Here is a 22456-nt window from a genome sequence, read left to right as displayed (position 1 = left end):
CTATCTCTCCCAAGGCCACCCACGGAATCCTCAGACCACACTGCCTGATTTTGGGCTTCTGCCCTCCTTCTCCAGTGCTTCTGTCAGGCTCCACCTCAGTGATGGCACAGATTTCTAAAACTTCAGAGTTTGAGCTCTGCTGTTTGTAAAAACTTACAGTAATCAGCCCTTCTCATTTTCCCCATCAATGGTTTTGGGGGAAGTGTTTTTCTTGTGCGACGCCCTGAACCCTGCTTGCACTCTTGCTCTCCCTCCACTTTCTCCCTGATCAGGGCTCCTTCACTCTTGTAGTACTGGCAATTCTTTTCTCCCCCACATCAAGTCTCTACATCTACTGTCTTCCACAATATGGTCTCTTTTCTCCCTCTAGCTGTGCAGCTTGTTTTCTTAGTACTCAGATCGATTTCCTGGGTGTTCAGATTGATTTGATATTTATCTAGCTGTGTTTGAGGGACAAGGCAAGCTTTAGGTCCCCCAACTATTCTGCCATCTTAATTCCTCAGCTCAGTCTGTGACTTCCATTTGATATTTTCTAATATTATCTCTTTGCTGAAATTCTGTCTTCATCCATTATTCTCATCCATAAAGATGATCAATGAACATCTTTATGACTGTTAATTTTAATTCTTTATCAGGTAAATTACTTATCTCCATTAAGGTGTTTTTCCCCCTAAAATGTTATCTATCATACTCTATTTTTGGAGCATATTCCCATTACTTCATTTTGCCTAATTCTCTGTTTATTTCTACGTATTAGGCAAAATAGTGACTTCTCCCAGTATTGAAGGAGGGGTTAAGAGAAGACTGTGAGTATGTTTCAGTCGGCTGCTTGTGTAGTGCTGTGGGGGGTGGAGGTGAGAGACAGCCTGCTATAAACTGTGTCTCCAATTTGTTTCAGTCCCATAAGGACCAAAAATGCAAAGCCCACTGGCCACCAGACCCAGGCATTCAAGGAGTGACCCCTGTGTGAAAAGCATGCATTTCTTGGCTTGAGCAGGGTCACAGGAGGGAACCAGCCCATCCAATCTGGTAGGGAAGGACTGGGGGTGTGTGGAAGAGTGGGACAACCAACGCTGGCAAGGCAGAGGTAGTACAAAAATGCACCTAACACCTATCTTCAAGGAGAGATCCAAATGAACCCTGTCCAACAGACACTTTAAAATTAGGCAATAAACCTCTTTTAAATATAGTCTAGGAGCTTTTTTTCAACTTGCTCCTTTTGAACTGGGTTCTAGAACAAGTGAGGCACTGTTCATGTGCCCTTTAAGAGTAGAGTCATATTTTCCTACAGTTTTTTGGGGTATCCTGGACATAAGACCTGTTGGCTTCTAAAGCCAGATGTTTTGAGGACTCATCTCTTCAGCGCAGGTCCTAAGGGTTGGGGTGTCTGATACAGGGCTCAAACCCCTCACTCCTCAGGGATATTCTGAGATCCCTTATTTGAGAGATCCCTTTCACCTGTGGATCACAGCACCAGGGTGGGTCCCGGTCTCTGCCTTCACCTACCTATCTCAATGTGGCCTTTTTGTCCTTTGTTGTGGAGGAGCTGTTCAGCTAGTTTTATTGTCTTTTTTTTTTTTTTAAGAAAATCCTTTTATGTGTAGTTGTAGATTGTCGTGTCCATGGGAAAAGGGAGTCTCAGGTTTCCCTATGCCACCATCTATGTCACCATCTATCACCAATGTCCACTACTATCTAAGACTTGCATGCAGGAAATCACACAGTACAAAGTATATTCAGGATTTCCACCCTTTTTCTTATGTAAAAGCATAGCTTCAGAGCAAATTTTGAAAGTGCAAACTTTGCCTTTGACATTCTTCCACTTTCCCTTGGTAATATCCACCCTCCTAGAGTGCTTCTTGCCTAGGCCTGTGTGCTGACCTAATAAGAGACCTACAACACTCCAACCATGTACTTCATGCTCTAAAACTGTCCCCTACAGACCCCTTGTGAATTCCGTTTGCTCTTAAGTTCAAGTGTACCCAGCTTTCCATTCTCAGGACTCTCTTCTTATCACTCAACATACTTTCCCTGGGCTGCTTTATAATCTTAATCCTTCTCTCAATCCCTCTCTATCTACTCCCACTTCCCCTAGCCTAGACCTTTCCTCTGGGCTATAGAACTGTATATCCTACTACCTACTAGACACCTGGATACCTTACAGTCATATCCAACTTTTAATGCATCCTCCTTCCTCTGTTCTCCTCAAACCTGTTCCTCACCCTCAGCTTGTATCCCTTTCTCCCCAGAAAGACCCATCATGTCCTAAGATACTCAGGCCAGAAACTGAACATCATCAAGGTTTCCCAAAGCACTGTCATGATCTACTCATTACTAAATCCCATGGATTCCATCTTTTCACAATCTCTTAAAATTACACTCCCCTTTATATTCCTTCTCCCTCCATTTTAGCATATGCTCCCATCATTTCATTCAAGGATTAAAGTAAGTTCTCATGCATTTTCCACACCCAACAACACAATTTATTCTCCACAGAGATGAAGAACAGTGTGAAGACAAGAAAATCAGATCCTGTTAACTTTCCTACTCGTAATTCATCGTTAGAGTATCAGGGCCTTCAGGGTAAAGACCCAAATCCTTCAGAAGGCTCAGAAGCAGGCTGCTCTCTCACTTCTCTCCCTATCCTATGCATGTTCTGGCCATCTACTTACAAATCTCCAAACAGCCCACTTTGCCCACAGGTTTTTTTTCCCAAGATGCTTTCTCTACTTAGAATGAATCTTCGGGGTGCCTGTGTGGGTCAGTCAGTTAAGGGTGTGACGTCAGCTCAGGTCACGATCTCACTGTTCATGGGTTAAGGCCCCATGTCAGGCTCTGTGCTGACAGCTCAGAGCCCAGAGCCTGCTTCAGATTCTGTGTCTCCTTCTCTCTCTGTCCTTCCCCCACTTGTGCTCTCTCTCAAAAATAAATAAACATTAAAAAAATTTTTTTAAAAAGAATGCATCCTAATCCTTACAGCTAATGTTTATTAAGAATTAAAGATATTTCAAAAGTATACCTCTGTATTAAAGAGTATAGCAAGTGAATATCAATCACAGCACAAACACTATATTGTATTAGAAACTTCTGTAAAGTTGTGTTTTCCTCCATTAGAAATCATTATCATTCACTTTAACCACGTCTACCACAAACACATTCTAATGACTATCCCTGTTATCCCAAATTATCGTGCACAGTAAAAGGAAGCTCATTTACCACTGAACACTACATCATGCAGCTGGCTAGAACACTACCATACCTCCAATTTGTTTTTCTCAGCAGCAGCTTGTAGAGAAGGAGAAGACACCAAAGGCTGAAGAGGAGCATCAGAGGAGGAAATCTGTGGAATGCAGATGAAAAGTCAGAAGAACAAAAGGGAAGGAAGTAAGAGAATGGACAGGCACGGGAAAAAAACAAAACCTACCTATTTCTGAGATATAAAAGCACTTAGAAGTATGTTAGCCAAGAGAAATAATGCATCGAGAAGAGAGTATTTTTTGTTTTTAAATTCCCATATGCAGTTTCTAAAAATATAAGTATTTATTATAGAATACTGTATAATTTAAAATAGGGTTCACTATGATATAAAATTTAAAATGTACTCAGGTATGATCATACCAAAAGTATGTGAAAAAAAATTAAGTTTCTCAGATGGTAAACTTTTACTCAACATTACTTTTGAAATACCAATGCTGTGAATGATGAAAACACATTGTTTCAAGTAGCAGGAGAGCACAAATGAACTTCTGCCTTTACTTGTAATACCTACTTTAAGAATGGAAAATAAAACAGTGCTGAAATAGTAAAGGTTAAGTTTTAATCAGCTGTTTAAGAAAAGAGAAAAAAGTCTCGGATAAGAAAAGAGTGGTTAATGCAATATAACAGCTAAGCAGCAGAAGGACTTATCATAAAGCAATTTATATACTTCCTTCTTTAAGATCAGTATGTACAAACACCATTTCCAGTGCTGTATTTGCTGAACTACTCCAAAGCATTATGAGATAGTTATATATGCAGCAGAGGCAATTTATATATGAAAATGGATTTCATCTAAAAGTCTTTTCACACATCTTCCTTACCAATTCCTACATGCATAGTTAATTACTTTAATGGAAGCATTATCTTCCTGCTCTCTTTACTGCCAAAACATAACTGAATATGTTTACAAAATGCATAGTAGATCTTTGAAGTCATAAAACTGACAACTGTATATATTGCTCTATCATATCAATAGTGCCTCTAAGGAACTGTTTAAAGGAAAAGGTGCTATTACAGAAAGGTTATTATGTAATGTCAAAATAACATTGGGAGATAAGTCCTCATTCAATCTGCTTGTTATTAAGTTAGTTACGTTGTAATTCTTGAATCACAACCCAAGACCATAAACTTTAGGGGATTTTTTTTCCTTAAACACTTCTTGTTGGCTCTGTTAAAACCGTGCAAACTAGCTATTTAGTAACTACTAATGGGAATTACACACAGAAGAAAATATTTTAAAAGAAAAATGTCACCTTAAACCCTGGCTTCAAAGTTGGTTTATACTATTGGACATTTACTTGCTTGAGATCTTTGCCTCTTCATGTAGAAAATAACAGATTAAAAAGCATACAAATTCATTTAAAATGATAGCCTGTTTCATAAAGACCTCGTTTCCCTAACTCACATTAATAGCTAAATACAAAAATATAAAAGAGAAATAGATATATATTTAGAATGTCGAGAAACATTGCTAATTCAAGATAATTCACAGTAAAAGTGTGTGTTCTCCTTTTGACTGATTTGGCAACTTTTAAAACTCAGAAGTAGGAATATAAAACTATATAATAAATAACAGTAATTAGGGGTGCCTGGGTGGCTCAGTCGGTTTAGCGTCTGACTTCTGCTCAGGTCATGATGTCACGGTTCCTGAATTAGAGCCCATCAGGCTCTGTGCTGATAGCTCAGAGCCTGGTACCTGCTACAGATTCTGTCTGGCCCTACCCTACCTGCACTGTCTCTCAAAAATAAAATAAAACATTAAAATAAATAACAGTAATTTAACAAAGCATTTTAATGCTCCCTCCTAAAAAAGCTTTAATACTCTGTTTCAGCTAGAAAGAAACAGAATTTTTCAGTAGGAAAGACATTTGAAAAAGCAATGGAAAAATTAACAAGTGAATAAATAAATTGTGGTATACCCATAAAATGAACTATTATCTGCCAATAAAAAAAGAATGGCCTAATAGCACTCACAAAAACAGTGATGAACTTCAGAAATATACCAAAAGAAAGACATCAGACACCAAGCAGTACCATTCATATGAAACTCCAACAAAGGCAAATAAAATGTAAAGTAGAAAAAAAAAAAGTAGATCAGTGGTTACCTGGGTCAGGGGTGGGAGGAAAGAGGCAGTAAAGAACAAGAAAAGATTCTATATGCCCTCTGTGGTGGTTACACAAAGGTATATATTTTTCAAAAGTCAATGAACTCTATCTTAAATTGTCTGCCTTTTACTGCAATACATTATATGAACAAGGAAAGAGGAAACAGAGGTCAAATACTGACAATCACAAGCAAGAGACACCAAAGAACATAGAGTTAGATGAGAAAGAACAAAAAAAGGGGGAGGGGGTAGGAGAGAGGAAAAAAAATACAGACACAAGGAAAACTAGATGCTCCTGAAGTGTTGTAAATCTCTCAGAACTACCCCTCGCCATCTCCACTACGCACCCCAATAGGAAAGTACCATCATTTGTCACCTAGATTGATCCTAATTGGCCTCCTTGCTCCAAGTCTTACTCTTCTCCAAACTATGATATTCTCAAATGCAAATCTGATCACTCGATATCCTTAATTAGAAGTTTTAAATAGTTCATATACACTATCTTATATAAACATCTCTGAATGCTAAAGGAAAACAAAAAAAGGAGGAAGGGAGCATCTCAGAAGAAGAACCAAAAAGAGGCTCAATCTCAGCAGTTATTATTGTCCTTTGTAAGTTTACTGCTTGCTAACATACTATTCTGAAATTTCATATCAGTTATCTACATTACTGTCAAATTCAGAATTTATTTTGTAACTACACACTAGCACCATTTCACTGGATTCTAGTATTTTTGTACAGAGAATGGACAAAGACTTGGACCTTAGAAAATTTCGCTGGAAATTGGTGGTCTCAGTAAATTCAGTTGTTATGACTGAATGCCCTCTCTATTCCTTACTCTTTTGCTCAATCCCTCCATCCATGAGAGAATACACAGTGGGAACCTAGTAAAAATATCCTTCAGGAATAAATGAGTTACAGTCTTTCTTCTAATTATTAAGCCTGGAGGTTCCTCTCTAGGCCACCACCAGAGTAAATTGTATGTGGAGAAATCCTAAAGCAATACAACTGCATAAACTCACCTCCTACAAAAGAAAAACTGGTCAGGCAAAACAGGTTTCCAACTCCTACCTACCAGAATAACGTGAGCAAATACATTTGGAAAAGGTATGAAGTATTATAAAAATACTAACATGATTATTTGAAGGCCATAAAGCAAAATGTTTATCTTTACAAGAAAAAAAAATCACATTATTTTCTTGATCAATTTTTTTCTACTATCACCTTTTCCAACAAAATAAAATAAAATCTGGTGTTCCAAAACAATGAAAAACATAAGACCACTGGGAAATGCCTATGGATTAATTACTAGCAATACTCTGTTTCAGACTCATTTTGGACACTCTTGGATAAGTTTTCCAAGTGGAGATTTTATCACAGCAATTCTCAAATGGCTTATGAGCTCTCCATATATTATTGCAAAGCTCAAGTGTTTCAAGAGTCCAGAAATCATTTTAAAAGTATGATTTCCAATGTCCATATAATTAACACAAAACCTGAAAATACATTTACTTAACCAATATATAAATCAGACAAAAGACACCATCAATTAAACTCATCAATAGGCCACTTAAAAGACTTTGATAAAACTTAACGAAGTAATGGTGGCCACCAAATATGTAGAAGGCGGCTAAATTTTAGTATACTAATTTAAAAATCTTTGCATAAGTAACTAAGAAATGTAGGATTCAGGAAAACTTTGAAAATTTAAGTCCTTTAATTGCCACATCAAGTCACTGGCAGATCATAATTAAAGGGCAGACTAAAACATGGAGAGATTAATCATAGAACTCTAAGTCAAAATTGGATGGGTGATCTAAAGTCTTATAGTTAAGTTTGAGTATTCAAATTGCTAAATTATCTACCTGCTTCAAGTCATTTGTCACTTCCAACCTCCCACCACTTTCTTCTAATATAATCATTACAATAAGTTATAATTATTAAGCACCCTAAATAGGTGTGCCAGGCACCCTTTCAAAAATGTGGCATGCCTTATCTTATTTAACACTTACAATAGTATGAAATATAGACAGCATGACAATTTTTATTCCACAGAAAAGGAAACCAAAATTATAATGAAAAAAACTAACAAAAAAGCCAACTTGAAACTGCTATTGTATACTAACTCTAACTTACTACCTAATTATTCACCTAAGTTTCTCACCCCTAAAAGAAAGCATCTAAAATTCATTGCAACTCACAGTCTTGGAATTACTTATGTATCTTAAATAACTAATTATATAATCAACAGTTAATTATAAACAGAGCTTAAGAATTACTAGTGCTAACTCACTTTTATAGTAATATAATACAGAAACATTGTTTCTATAATAATTTCTAAGTTGAAATAATGAATTTTACTTTTGTTGTATTAAACTATTAGTCTTTATACACATATGTAACAAAACAAGTGAATTTTTTATTGTTTTTAAACTCATAATATTCAATTATATGGCAATTGATTAGAAAAGTAATTTCATGTGAAACTCAAATTGGAGAATTAAAATCTTTGTGTGTTACAAACTCAAATTCAAACTGAGTTCAAGAGGTTGTTTCTGAGAGATGAGAAGTGGTAAAGGAAGAGAGTAATATGTAAGATAAACTGAAACAAGAAGAAGCAAGTACTCACCAACTCCCAAAGATTATTAACTGTTTCCCAAGACAAATTTGACGAAGTCAGGCAGTCAGTATTAAATAGCTACAGTTACCTACACATTTTACTGCTCTACTAGACTTTGTTTTTGTTTCTGATCATTATGATGGCAAATAAATAATGTGAATACAAAAATATATGTGGGGGAGTGAGGGAGGGTGAAAAAAGGGAGAAAGGGGAGGAGAAGAGAGTGAGGGAGAAGGCAGAGAGGCAGAGAGAAAAGCTGATGAAAAAGAGCAAATAATATGGCAGAGTTCAGTCCCATCTACTCAAGACCTGCTACATCTTCTAGCAACTCAATCACTGTGTTTCTGGTTGTGATTCATTACTGGTTAGGGAGGGGAAGTGGAGTGGAAGAGAGAAGAGATTTCTGTACTCGAAGTTTTTCAAATTCCCCTATCATTCATTCAATTAAGTAACAACCATGGAGGTCAGATTCATTGTATACCACTGTGGTAAGAACTACAGGACGGCCAAAATCCCTACCCCTGGTATACATACTTTATATAATGCCCTTCCTTGAGTGTGAACAGGACTGTGAATATGATGGACTTTCTCTTGACTAGGATGTTATTATGTAACAAAGGTTAGAAATTTGCAGATGTAATTAAGATCCCAATAGTTAATGATGGATTAATCAAAGGGGAGACTATTCTGAGTGTGCCTAGCCTGATCAGGTGAGCCTCTCCAAGGGGGTGGGGCCCTTCCTAAAATAGGAGATGTGTAGTGTGAGAGAAATTCTTCAAAGTTCTTGAAGAAATAAGTGGTCATGTGTAAGATGGGATTAACTGTTAAGAATTAGAGGCTGGCCCCTAGGAACTGAGAGTGGTCGCCAGCTGACAGCAAGAACATAGGACCTTAGTCATACAACGACAAGGAAATGAATTCTGACAACAATCGTGAGCTTGGAAGACAATGAGTCTCAAACAAGACAGTTCCCTTGGCCAGCTCTTTAATTTCAGCTTGGTGACATCCAGAGCTGAGAACTGAGCTAACCCATGCCCAGACTCTAAGCCAAGAGCAAACTGTATGAAAACAAATATGTACTGTTTGAAGTCACTAAGTTTCCAGACATCTGATAAATAACAAGAGAAAATTAATACAATAACCATGCCTTACTCAAAACAAGTAGACACTCAAGTCTTCCATACAATCCCCATTTGCCTTTCAAGAGTTATTTCCTGGGGTGCCTGGGTGGGTGTGGCTCAGTCGGTTAAGACTCTGACTCCAGCTCAGGTCATGATCTCATGGTTCATGGGTTCAAGCCCCGCATCAGGCTCTGCGCTGATAGCTCAGAGCCTAGAGCCTGTTTCCAATTCTGTGTCTCTCTCGGCCCCTTCCCTGAGCATGCTCTGTTTCTCTCTGTCTCTCAAAAAATGAGTAAAAGTTAAAAAAAAATTTTTTAAAGTTATTTCTTCATACATTTATTCTCTCCTCATCTACCCATCCTGGATAGTCCATTTCATACTCACTAGATAAAAGTTTCATGGACTACTAACCAAACCCACCCCAAATAATATACCTGAATTCCTTTCTTCCTTATCTTAACTTCAGCACAGATGAGACAAAATGTCCCTTCAACCTGCAATGTCCTTTCTGCATTGTTAACACTCAGCCTATTTTCTTTTTGCTGAAATCCTACTTTTCTGTTAAGGATAATTTCAAACATGCCTCCTTTAAAATTTTCTCCAGTGAAAATTAACTAATGCTACCTAAATTGTGTTTCCACAGCACTTTTATTCTTCTATTATAAGTTACTACTTTGTGCTTTAGCATATAGTTCAGTGTACGTGTACATTACATGTAGATAATGTTTGAGAGTAAGCTATTATTATACAAATATATCATTTCAATCTCAATGACTTGCTGATGGTATCCATTCAATGCTTGTTTCTTGCATGACTAAATGAACAAAAAAGGGAAGAAACAGAGTAAGGGCACTTCAGTAGCCAATCTCTGAATTCTATATCTAGTTTCAAAATGAGAGGCTAGCACAGATCTCAGGGGTGATGAAGGGAAGAACTGAGGGTCAATATGAATGGAGGGTTGATATCCTATGCCCATGCACACTGGTGCCCAGCACCATGCAGTTATTTTAAAAGATACAAAACAGGGGCACCTGGGTGGCTCAGTTGGTTGAGCGTCCGGCTTCGGCTCAAGTCATGATTCCACGGTTCCTGGGTTCAAGCCCTGCATCAGGCTCTGTGCTGACAGCTCAGAGCCTAGAACCTTGGATTCTGTCTCCCTTTCTCTCTGCCCCTCCCCTGCTTGCAGTCTGCCTCCTTCTCTGAAAAGTAAATAAAAAACATGGAAAAGAAAAAGATATAGGGGCACTGGGGTGGCTCACTCGGTTGGTGTCTGACTTTGGCTCAGGTCATGATCTCACAGTTTGTGGGTTCAGCCCTGTGTCAGGCTCTGTGCTGACAGCTAGCTCAGAGCCTGGAGTCTATCTTCGGATTCTGTGTCTCCCTCTCTCTTTGACCCTCCCCTGCTCAAGCTGTCTCTCTCTCTCTCTCTCAAAAATAAATAAAACATTAAAAATAAAATTTTTAAATATACAAAATATTTTTTTTTCTGTTTGAGGGTACAAAACAGTACAAACTGTAGTACCAAAACATTTCTACTTGGAATTTATTTCCCTTTGTTTTTGTCTGATCTAAACTTTGCATTTTTCCTTTTTAAGCTTCCTTCCTTAATTCACACGTATGGTACCACACAGCACTCAAAACCATATATCCTACACCATGAGTTTCATCCACAAAGCAGCATATACATCCCTCCCTGCTTTCTCAGGAGCACCATGTTGATATGACCAGATGCCATTTTTATTAACTGCCTCCTGAAGTCAGTTTTTACAAATACAAATAAATCCCTAGGTATGAACGAAGGGCCATCTTAGCTTCACATTCTCTACATGTGGATTCCTATGGGGCTTAATTCATAGACTCATTAAATAGCCTGGCAGGCAGAGGGGCAGTATCATAGAAAAATGGCAAAACCCTTTGCCACTGTTTTCTTGTAGTTTATTGTACTGTATTTTAGCACAATATTCTGAAATATTTGTGTTTCAGAAGGGCAAGAAATGTATCAGTTTATTTTTTTTGTAAGAGTTAAGAAAATTGGGGTGCCTGGGTGGCTCTGTTGGTTAAATGTCTGACTCTTGGTTTTAGCTCAGGTCATTATTTCAGTTTGTGAGTTCAAGCCTTATATCTGTCTATGTGCTAGCAGCAAGGAGCCTCCTTGGGATTTCTCTCTCCTTCTCTCTCTGCCCCTCCCCGGCTTGTTCTCTCTCTCGCTCAAAAAAATAAACATTTAAAAAATATTTTTTAAAATTAAAATATAATTTTTTAAAAAAAGAGTTAAGAAATTAAATGACTGTCTTACTCAGAGAACCAGCATCAATCTTCAGGCCCCTATTCTTGTTTAAAATAAGAAAATAATAAGCATCACTAAAATATACCAGCTAAAACAAGAATAGACAGAAAAACTATAAAAATCGACACAAAAGCTATAAAGGTAAAGCAATTTGGAGCCACTTAATATGAGGATAACAGCCATATCAAGCATCAGAGCTACACATGACATCTCTTTATCAGAGTATAACTAGCACAATTAGTATTCAAACTGCCCCTCCTTAGATATCTCCTTAAATGCACTAGTGATAGAAGACACGTACACTTTGTCTCATGTTTTTTTAACCTAATCTCATTCCCACTATGAAATTAAATCTCTCTAAAAACAAATGTACATTCCCTTCTTGGTTTAGTATACTAGGAGACTATGACCATAATAAGTGATCAGAATCTATTTGAGTGAATGGTTGTTTAATCCATTACTGAAGACAATGGATATAAATATATAATTCTTAGTGATATACAAGATTAGTTGCTTACACATTGATTACTGTAAAACAGGAATATTTTAAACTTGCTAGAATATAAACTTTTAAAAAATTATCATTTTCTGTATAAATGAATAGGTTACCCTTGAGTTGAATGTGAATTTTGTAAACTTTTCTAAATTTTCATTATATGAATAATATAAACTCAAGAATACACAATCCTTCACCTTAAAATTTTCATTCTCAAGCCTATAAAAAAATATAAAAAATAGAGAATGAATATCTCTATAAACTTTACCAATATTCATCAAATGTTAACATGTCATACTTGTTCCCTCTCTCCACAGACAGGCACACATACACTCAACTGCCAGGTTTCACTGAACCATTTAAAAATGAGTTAAGAGACAGGAGTTAAGATGGCAGAAAAGTAGGAGGACCCTGGGCTTTCCTCGTCACTCAAACACAGCCAGATTACTTGGAACATCCAGGAGATCGGTCTATGGAATGACAGAAGGGTCTCCACAAGTGGGAGGAGACAGCTTGGAAGGTGCAAGGTGTGGAGATGTGAACTGGGGGAAAGAAAGACAGCAGTGCCACAGAGGGGAGAGAACCCTCCCCACACAGAGACAAAAGAGAGAACGTGAGGTTGAGATAGGAGATGATGAAGCATTGAGTTAGCAGAAGAGGAAAACGTCCCTGGATCATGGACTGGATAGAGAGCGAGCAGTAAGGATCCAAGTTCTTTTTTGCAAACAACCTTTGGAGCTTGAAACTCTGAGCTTTTCTGCAAGTGCATGAGTTTCTATGGAGTGAAACTGTAGTGTGCACTCCTAGGGAAGAGGGAACTGGCCCCAGAGTAAATAGCATTGGTATAAGGATCTCCGGGATGCATTTGGAGAGAATAGTCCCCTTCCTGGACTACTTTTGGAAGAGGGTTTATTGCCTTCCCAAGGTCAAAAGATCCTGCAGGTGCCAGCCAAAGGCCTTTCATCAACAGGGTACATAGGCTCTATTCCACAAGAAGGGAGAAGATCGCACCACGCTGGTGGTCCTTTAAGACTTTGGGATTTATATCCAAGCTGCATGCCAAAGAAAAAAAAGAAGAATTTTGACACAGGGCAAGCTGACTTTCCTCGCTATTCTGTGAGAGCTGCCTGAACAGTGGGGGATGAGATACCTGGTCTGCGATGAGGGATTGGGGTGGAGCCATTTTCCCCTCAACACCAACACAGTGGGACTTCAGAAAGGAACACAGCAGCTTGCAGTGGAGGCAGGACCTGCTTATGCCAAACCTTGCCCCTCTGGGCCTGGCAACTGCTTACTTAACGGGCAAGATGACTCTAAGCCAACACAGCCGGCCTCTCCTCCAGTCCAGCACAGCCAGCACTCTCCAAGCACCCACAGACAACTCTTTTTGCTTTTTATTCTTCCTCTTTTTTTGTTTGGAATCAGGCTCATAGTTCTTCATTTGTTTTGTTTTCCTTTTCTTTCTTTCTCTCTTTTTCTTTCTTTATTTTGGATCAGGCTTTTGTATTCTTTCCTTTTTTCTTTCTTTTTTCTCTTCTGCCCTTTTATCCTATTTCTTCTTTTTTTTCTTTGGCATCAGCCTTAGTTTTTTGACTCACTGTGTATTTATTTGTTGTTTCCTTTTCCTTTTCTCTTTCTTTGGGATCAGGCTTCCCCCACTCCTTTTTTTCCCAGGGTTACTTCAACAAATCAAAGGACACCTAGTTAAAGGTCCAAACACTCCCCTACTCCAAGCAAGGAGGAGCTCTGCAAAGGACTGACCCACCAGTGGGAAAGAGCCGCCAAAACACAACAGCAGAGTGCACACAGCAGACACGTGAAGTGCCAGGCCCTAGACAGCGCATGATGCCTTTTTAATATGGTAGTAATCTCAGATGCAGGAAGCCTTTAAAAAAAATTACAGATATCCGACACTAAATCCCTAAATATTTTATCCCAGTACATATCTCTTAATAAATGAAGACATTCTCTTTACTGAGCATAATAAATACCATTATCACACTTGAGGTGGGGAGGAATTCCACAGCAACAGCTATCATCCAAAGATAAAACTGTTTTCCTATACACTACTACATAAAAATAATTTCCGAGTTGTCAAGATAAAAAAAATACTATCAATAAAAAAGAACAAGGGGCACCTGGGTGGCTCAGTCCATTAAGCATCTGACTTCGACTCAGGTCATGATCTCACAGTTTGTGGGTTCCAGCCCTACATCGGGCTCTGTGCTGACAGCTCAGAGCCTGGAGCCTACTTCAGGTTCTGTGTCTGCCCCCTCTCTCTGTCCCTCCCCCATTCGTGCTCTGTTTCTCTCTGTCTCAATAATAATTTTCAAAAAAATAAAAAATAATAAAAATAAAAATAAACAAATATGAACAAAAATGTTTATTTTTAAAGGGTATATAATGTAAAGCCATTTGCTTTATAAAATGATTTCTCAAAATTTCATATGAAAATATATTACTTACGTTTTAAAGTTAGCCCATTTTCCTTCCCCATAATGCTACAATTAGCACTTAGTTTTATGGACATTATAAATATCGTTCTCAATACAGTCAATTGTTTCAAAGATTTCCTCTCCAGTATCCAATGAAGTCCAAACTCTACACACAAGGGTGTCTTTGTTTCAAAATATACATTAATGATACTTTATTTTTAACAAGACTTTTTCATTATCAAAGACAATGTATTAAAATATTCTGATTGTTAGTATTTGATTAATTTTTTAGTATACTGCTTCTCCAAATGGACAGAAAAGAAAAACCCAGTTTGTATACAAAATGAGATGAAATTATTAACTCCAAATTGCTTGATGACTTAACTACAAAATTGTTTATAGCTTATTAATCTAGGAATCAAAGGCCAAAAAAATGACTATCACAATAAAGACAATTAGCCTTAAACTATAACTAAAATGAGAAAAATTATTAAAAAAACAAAAAGAAACAATGATACAGTATTTTGATTACTACAGTAAGGTCTCAACTATTAGGTATCAAAATGTGTGATAGTAACCAATTAAAATGCCATGTCTTAATATACGTATGACTGGACACATCCACTAAAGCCATAAGGGGAGGATAAATTGCCTTGCTTCTTTTTCATTCATTTCCAGAAGTGAATGAAACAATTTTCTCTCCCCTCTTTTTCAGTTAGTGATTTTATCTTTTTTGTAAATTTTGTAAATAAACTTAATAAATGACATTTAATAGTTATTAGACTCTTACTTAGAATGTGTTCTTTTCTGAATCAAGAGTTCTGCTTTGTGAAAGCTCTTAAACATTATGTGACATAAGATTCCAATATTCAAATTTTTTAAGTATGTAACGAAGTAGATTTTTACAATAAAAAATTTAAGCTGTATTGTATGTTAAAAGTTTGAGATCTATACAACAAACATCAATTTGTAATAGAGATGAAGATTTTACTTACATTTGTAATAGCTATTGCATTTTTATCATAGTATTTCTTCTTTTCATATTTATCTCTGATGAAAAATTCCACTGCTCTGAAAACAGATAACTTAAGGAAAAGCGTGAGTTCAGTCGCATATACAATTCCCTTTATTCATTCCTTTCCACAAAGCCTACACTCTAAATTCAATTTTCCTGCTCCCCAGCCTGTGCCTTCCTCTCACACTATTTCTGCAACTAAATTCTGTAACCTACTTTTCTTTCTGCCAAAGAAAGTCTATCCCTTTCAGGAAGTTTTCTCTGTTCAACAAAACTATCCAACCCAATTCTAAGAAGAAAAATAACCACATTTCTCAATACCAACACACTCCCAAAGTTCCTCCTTCAACCAAACTCAAAGTTCATTTTAAACTCACAGAATAGCCATGTGGTACCCACAACATAGCAGACACTGTGTGTACTGTTCACAGTTTGTTTCCTTTAATCCTTCCACAACCCAGTAATGTGTACATGATTTCTGCATCACAGATGAATAATTAGCAACTTGGAAAAACTAAACTGTGATTTCAATACTTCAGTTCTTTCCCACCATACGCGGCTTCTCCTGGTTGCATTATAGAGGATTCCCTGTGTATTAGAAGAATGGGGGCCATTTTTTTTCTTTCAAGGCTGAGGAATGGAGAACTCAAGAAGCTATAACCAAAGTTAGTACCACTTAATTTTCTGAAGTTGGCTGGACTAGCCTTATACATAGACAGAATGAGTCACTTCTATTGGGATTTGAGGGTTTTGAGTGATCTGATATTGATGATTTCTCTTACCTCTCAATCACTGCTTTATTGAATTTCACTAAAATGGGAATTCTTCCATCACACAGAGATCCATAACATTTTTAGTACCATGAACCCCTATGGTAGTCCAGCAAAGCTTGGGAACTCTTTCCTGGGAGTGCTTTTAAATGTATAAAATTAAATACACAGAATTACAAAGGAAATGAATTACACTGAAATACAATCTCTCTGTAGATTCCCATTAAGACATCCTTCTGTTCAAAAGAAAAGTTATCTGAAGCAGTGAAACAATACATTTTCAGTCAATAACTCCCTATTTGAAGTTAATAAAAGTCTTTTAAATTGACAGTTGAGGCAACAGGTAATAAAAGAGTTGACAGACCAATATCCAGTGGAAATTAAAAAGTTGGGGCATTATGAAAGCACTCAGGAAGGGCAAGGGAAAGCAAGACAGGAAATCTAAACACTTAACTTATTAAGTAAGTTCAATGATTGAAAGCTATTTTTAAAAACCATTTGTGAAGGGCACTTTATGTGATATTGTTTATCTCCTTTTCTCCTCTTAGCAATCTATAAAGGTAGGTGCCATTTCACAACTAAAAATGAGGCACAGAAAGTTTTAAAAATTCTTTGGGATTCTGTAGTATAAGAGAGCTATGATTCAAAACCAGGAATGTCTGACATCTACCTTTCAGAATGTTTCTGATCATCACGAGTTCATCTGTGAACCATTCAGTTAGTTTGTGCTATGCTAATACATACTTTAACATTTAGAGAATGTCAAATTTGGATGGTATTTTCAAACTAGCCTGGGAGTCTTTTTAAGTAAAAGGCCTCAAAGCTGCCATCAAGCTGCTTATTTAGATACGTGAAAATTTTAGCAGCCAATTCAATACGAAAAAATTACCACAAATATGCCAAGATTTTCATAAAATGCAATAATGTTATTTACTCAAACTATTTCGCATGTAAATCAGCTAAATGTTAAGTTAGCTCATGACTGTAAATACAAGTTCAATATTACATTTTTCTGTTTTTCTAACAGGAAAAAAATGAAACAATAAAAAATGTGGCCCTTTGGATTCAGTGTATGACGGTGGATATACTGAGGAATTTTCATTGTAGAGACAACTACATACCTCCATGAAAAGAGAAAATAGACTTCACCCAGACTGAAGTCTGTCATGGAATGACAGATGACATAGAAAATAATTATTATTCATATATGTTTATAAGTTTGTATAAATATTTTAGCAATTATATTTACAGTTAAATATGTATTATAAAACATACAATACAGCATATATATATATATAGCTATTCTTTTAACTACAGAAATTTTTAGGAATCTAAATTCTTAAATTAAAATGTTTATGTTTAAATATCAGAGAAGAGGATAAAACTAATATTTTTCCTTCTTAAAGATAGAAACAATATTCATATTAGACACCATTTAGAGTCTATTACACTTTAAAGCTTGAAAAGATTTAGTACTCTTACCTATAAAATGTTTATGACAAAGAAAAGATCACTGTTTTTAAAAATTACTATTAGAGAGAAAACTCATTAAAGTTAGAAATAGAGTTTATAAAACAGTTTAACCAACAGTAAAACTAAAATACTGAAAACTATGATGGTTTTATAAATATTAAATTTGATAAAGACAAATATTTTAAGTTCACAATTTTGTGGAGTGAAAAACAATACAAACATCTGGTGAAAATATATGTTGCTGTGAATTTTCAGAAACAGCAGATATCAGTGAAAACTTAATTTGTATTTAATGTATTTTATGTAAATAGTTCAAATATAGGTGAATCTGGTTCTGCTTCTAAGAAACCTTCTCAGAAATTATCAAAAAATTAACCAAATCCTAAAATTCTGAGATGAAAGTTGATCTGTTTTCCAAGGATACTGAGATTAGATTAATTAAATTAATTAAATTAAAATAATCATTAGGGCAGGAGAACTTATTTGGGTCTTATTAAATATTACTTTTCAAAAAACCAATCAAAGCACGGCACAAAGTGAATTTTTTAAGTTCTGGGGGAGTCATCTGAGAAAGGACTGTGATTTAGGAAACATGCTATATCCTCAATTGCTATCCTTTCCTACGTACCTCCTAAAGCAAGAACACATCACATGGCCTTTATGTATATTTGTACAAGGTCCCAAATGTAAGCCAATTCTTCATTGTTAACTCACCTAAAGAAAGAGTGATTTATTCCCAGATAAGCAAATTCTTTCTTAAAGGACAAGACAGTAAATATTTTAGGCTTTAAAGGATAGTTGGTCGGTGGTGTAACTATTCAACTTTGCCTTTGTAGCTCCAAAGCAGCCTTGAAAATGCATAAATGAATGGGCATGGCTATGTTCTAGTAAAAGTTTATTTACAAAAACTGGAGTTGTCTCATGGGCCTGCAATTATGAATTCTTGAATTGTATCCCAATTTTGCCCAAGAGGGCAAAGACAAGTTGGAGTTGTAGAGAGTACAAACTGTCATTAGAGACAACCTAAGAGAATTTCAGTGGACATTCTGACAATAGTTTTGCATCATAATGTGGACTCTAGTACTAAGTTTCAAAGAAGATGGTCTCCAGCATACACTCTCATTTCTAGTACCAGTCCGTACTTGTTATTTAACTGGCAATTATTGTTACCTTGAAGTCAGCTAATCTGCTGAACCCATACCTAGGTATTAAAAAAAAAAAAAAGATAATCATACTCAACTCATAAAGTTGTTGAAAGTTATGGAAATAATATATATAAAGCATTTAGCACAATACCTAACAGACATTAAGCATTCAATAAATGAAGTTAGGTTTTGTTGTTAAACGACTTTGTATCTCAGTTTCCTCACCTTTAAGCTTAAGATAATACTAAAGACTCATCTCACAGGATTATTATATGAATTAAATGAGCTAGTGTGTATAGAGAACTAAGAACAGTGTGTGGCATACAGTGAGTACTATATAATTTTTATCTCGTTTATCATAGTAGAGGGAGGAAACAAACAGCAACCACCATGTTCAGGGCTAGGATGGCTTGCATATCACCAAGATTCAATACGTGAACCAAGAAACAACAATAAAAGGACATATGAATTTGGAAAACAGTCAAGATTCATCTTCATTTTCTAGTCTCCACGTATCATCTGAGACATAATGATTTAATTATACTGACAGAGAGCAATAATACAACCAAAAAATTAGAAATAGAACAACAGTATTTTCAGGAAATCAAGGAAAGGAATATATTAACAATTCAAGTTTAAGTGGTTGATTTGGGATTTAGTAAACAAACAAAAACAAATATCCCAGAATCTTCTCCATGCTTATAGTTACAAAACATTCAGTACAGTACCCTTAATTGTTCCTGTCCTTAAAACTAACAAATACTATACAAGCCTCACAAAAGTTCAACATTGTATTTATTGTAACTTTCAACATATATTTATTTGTAATTTGGGAATTTTTTTCCCTTTTCTTAAAGATACCATTTTAAAACACAATTAAATTAATATTTACTCCCAAGAGCAAAATCTTCCAAATCCAGACACAGCCCCACTGACAGTAGTAAAATCTTGAAAAGCTCAAAGGAGAAGAACTGCTGATTAGCTTTGGTGCACAATAGACCTCATGGAACTGAAGTAATTAAAGTTTTTAGATAAGATGAAATATCCTAATAATGAAAAGCTTAATGTAAAGCTTTATCATTTGTCATGCACTAGAACATGAAGCCTATAATTAACCACATCCCACATGAGAAATTATATTTTTACAACAGCTTTTGCATAACTTTGTAAATTGTAAAGCTTTTAAAAAGTGACAAATCTTGTTAAGAATGCAGAAACGCCCCATATTATCTGAGTTTTACTCAGTTTGGTTCCATTTGCCTCTAGGAATGAGGCAACAATGTTTAAATCAATAAAAACGCAGCAATTTTAGGCTGTTTTAAGAACAGTGAAGTTTAGAATGTATCGTGAAATAAAGAAAAGGGACTAGTTTTGTTACCAGTTTCCCTAATAAAATGACAATGTTTCATAATTTAAAAAATGGGAATAAAGTGATGTTGGTGTAATATTTCAGGTAAAATGGTCCAGGACGTTATCATCTTAAACTCACAGCAGTCATCTTTGTGTTATCAAATTTGTTTAGACAAAATCCCTATTTAAGTAGTTTCTGACAACCATTAGATTATCTTTTTGTGAACTGTAAGAGGTCAACAACTCATATAAATATGATCATAATTTTAAATGCTTTAAATAACATTTAGTTGGAAAAATCATATAAGCATGCTTACACACACATTAGCAAAAATATACATAACCCAAAAGCCTGAAATGCGTCACAGCAGCTACTTAAAAGTTAAAATCTAACCTAGACCTTATGATCTAGCTGCAAAGAATCCCAAACTATAAACCTATCTATTGTTAAAGGCCATCAAGACTCAAGTGTGACAACAATGGTTTTACTCAGACTATCATCATTTAAAAATATTCAAGTGTCCATTGATAGGAGGAAGTCTGGAAGCTTTGAGTTGTCTCTTAACCCTCAAAAGGAAAATATTAGCTGATTGGGGGGAGGATGGCGGTGAAATAGGGAGTTCTGTACTTCCTACCTGTATCTCTCAAAGAAGGGCTGAAGCCAAAGGACACTGAACTGCAACAGTCTGGGAGGAAAAGAGACAGAGCCCATTAAGAAGACAGGCTCATAGGTGTGTGATTGCGAAATGGTGAAGATAAAAACGGGCTGGGACACAGAGGCATGGAGCAGAGGGAGCCCCCGTTGTGGAGGGACAAAGGGAAGAAAAAGAGCGACTGAAAACTGCTAATAGAACTGTCCCTGGAGAAGAGAAAAACCTCAGCCCCGAGCAGAGAGGGATCCTACCATCCCACCTCTAAGTGCTAGGCCTTCTGAGAGATCCTATCTCTAACTGTGGAGCTTTCTTTGGACTGGGTGCCCCGGTACCAGAAATTCCCTCCGGGATAGATGGTATGCAAGGGACTCAGTCAACATCAGGAGGAACCGCTCCCCTACTCAATCCCTGACTAGGAAGTTCCCAGGCTTGTGGAATTACATTACTGGCCATATCATTAATGTTCACGAAGTAAAGGATGGAAACGAGGCTGGGGGCAACATAAAACATGGCCTACCTTGGCTGTGCCCACAGCACAGGGAGATCAAACCCAAAAGAGTGATTTGCAATGCTAGGTCAAGAAAGACTAGGGGGCTGTCATTTGTCTCCCCACAACCACCAACGAAGGGCCTCAGGGAGTGGCCCATGGGACCCGAAGTGGAGGGGAGACCTGCCTACAACAAACCATGCCCACCTGTGCTGGGTAGCTGCCGTTTTTTAACTGGAGCCCTGACAGATGCTACAGAAACAAACGTCCTTCCCCAAGACAAGCATTGACTCTTTGCTGCCAGTAACTCTAGATCAATTCTTGCTATTCAGATATATTCTCCCTTATCTCCTTCTTATCTCTCCCCTCCTCTGGACAGGGTATTCTGGCAATAGGTTTTTCATAAAAGTCATATTTAATCCATTCTCTTGATGCATATTCTAAACCTCTATCTTTACCTTCCTTCCATTACCTTTCCTTTCTCTATCTCTGAAATAACCAGACTATATAGTTTCTCTGGGTAATAATATCTTCCTGTTTTTCTTTTTTTCTCCTCACTTCCTGCCGTATTCTCCTTTTTCTCTATCTGAATTAAGCCTTTTAGTCTCTCTGCCTGGTCAGTGTTCAACTTCTCTTCATCCCCACCCCTGTCATTTCTCTTTTTTGTATATACACTTCCATCAGCACTGCCTCCACCCTGCTCTTTCCTTGTAGCTGGGATTTCCAGTTATGATTTTAGAATGTCCTTTCTCTTTTGTTGTTTTCATTTTCTTTTGGTTTACTCGTTTCTTTGATTTCTTTGTGCATTTGCGTGCTTTTGTTCCCGGTTTGTCTATCTGTTTTCCTTTCCAGGGCTACCTCAAAAAACAAGCCAAAGTACACATGGTGGAAAGTCTTGAATATCACTACAAGTAGGGAAATAAAATAACCATAGGCACAACAGGAGAGACCAAGGGACACCATTAATGGTTTACTTCCTGAACAGACAAGCCCTGGACAGTCAATGAATCTCCTTTAACAGAGCAGTACTTGCAGGTGCAGTGCACATAACAAGATTTGGAAACTTATAAGAGACAGAAAGCTAGCAAAAATGATGAAACAGAAGAACTCTCCACTAAAGAAATTCCAGGATCAAGTCATAGCTACAGAAGTGCTCAAAACAGAAATATAATGGAACAGGAATTTAGAACAATTGTCATAAAATTAATAGCTGGGCTTGAAAGGCATGGAAGATATCAGAG

General features: G+C 36.7%; 1 protein-coding gene across 1 annotated transcript in view; it reads right to left on the bottom strand.

The window, feature by feature from the left end:
• The window catches only part of SMAP1 (small ArfGAP 1), a 183076-nt gene that overhangs the window by 79448 nt on the left and 81172 nt on the right, over nt 1-22456 (bottom strand). The window contains exons 4-5 of the mRNA XM_029943467.1: nt 15318-15393; nt 3260-3340 (exon numbers count right to left, since the gene is read on the bottom strand). Of these exons, the coding sequence (XP_029799327.1) occupies nt 3260-3340; nt 15318-15393 (157 nt within the window). The remainder of the gene's footprint in view (nt 1-3259; nt 3341-15317; nt 15394-22456) is intronic.

Source organism: Suricata suricatta, chromosome 7, assembly GCF_006229205.1.
Source record: "Suricata suricatta isolate VVHF042 chromosome 7, meerkat_22Aug2017_6uvM2_HiC, whole genome shotgun sequence".
In the NCBI taxonomy this organism is placed as follows: domain Eukaryota; kingdom Metazoa; phylum Chordata; class Mammalia; order Carnivora; family Herpestidae; genus Suricata; species Suricata suricatta.
This window is presented reverse-complemented; position numbering and strand designations above follow the sequence as displayed.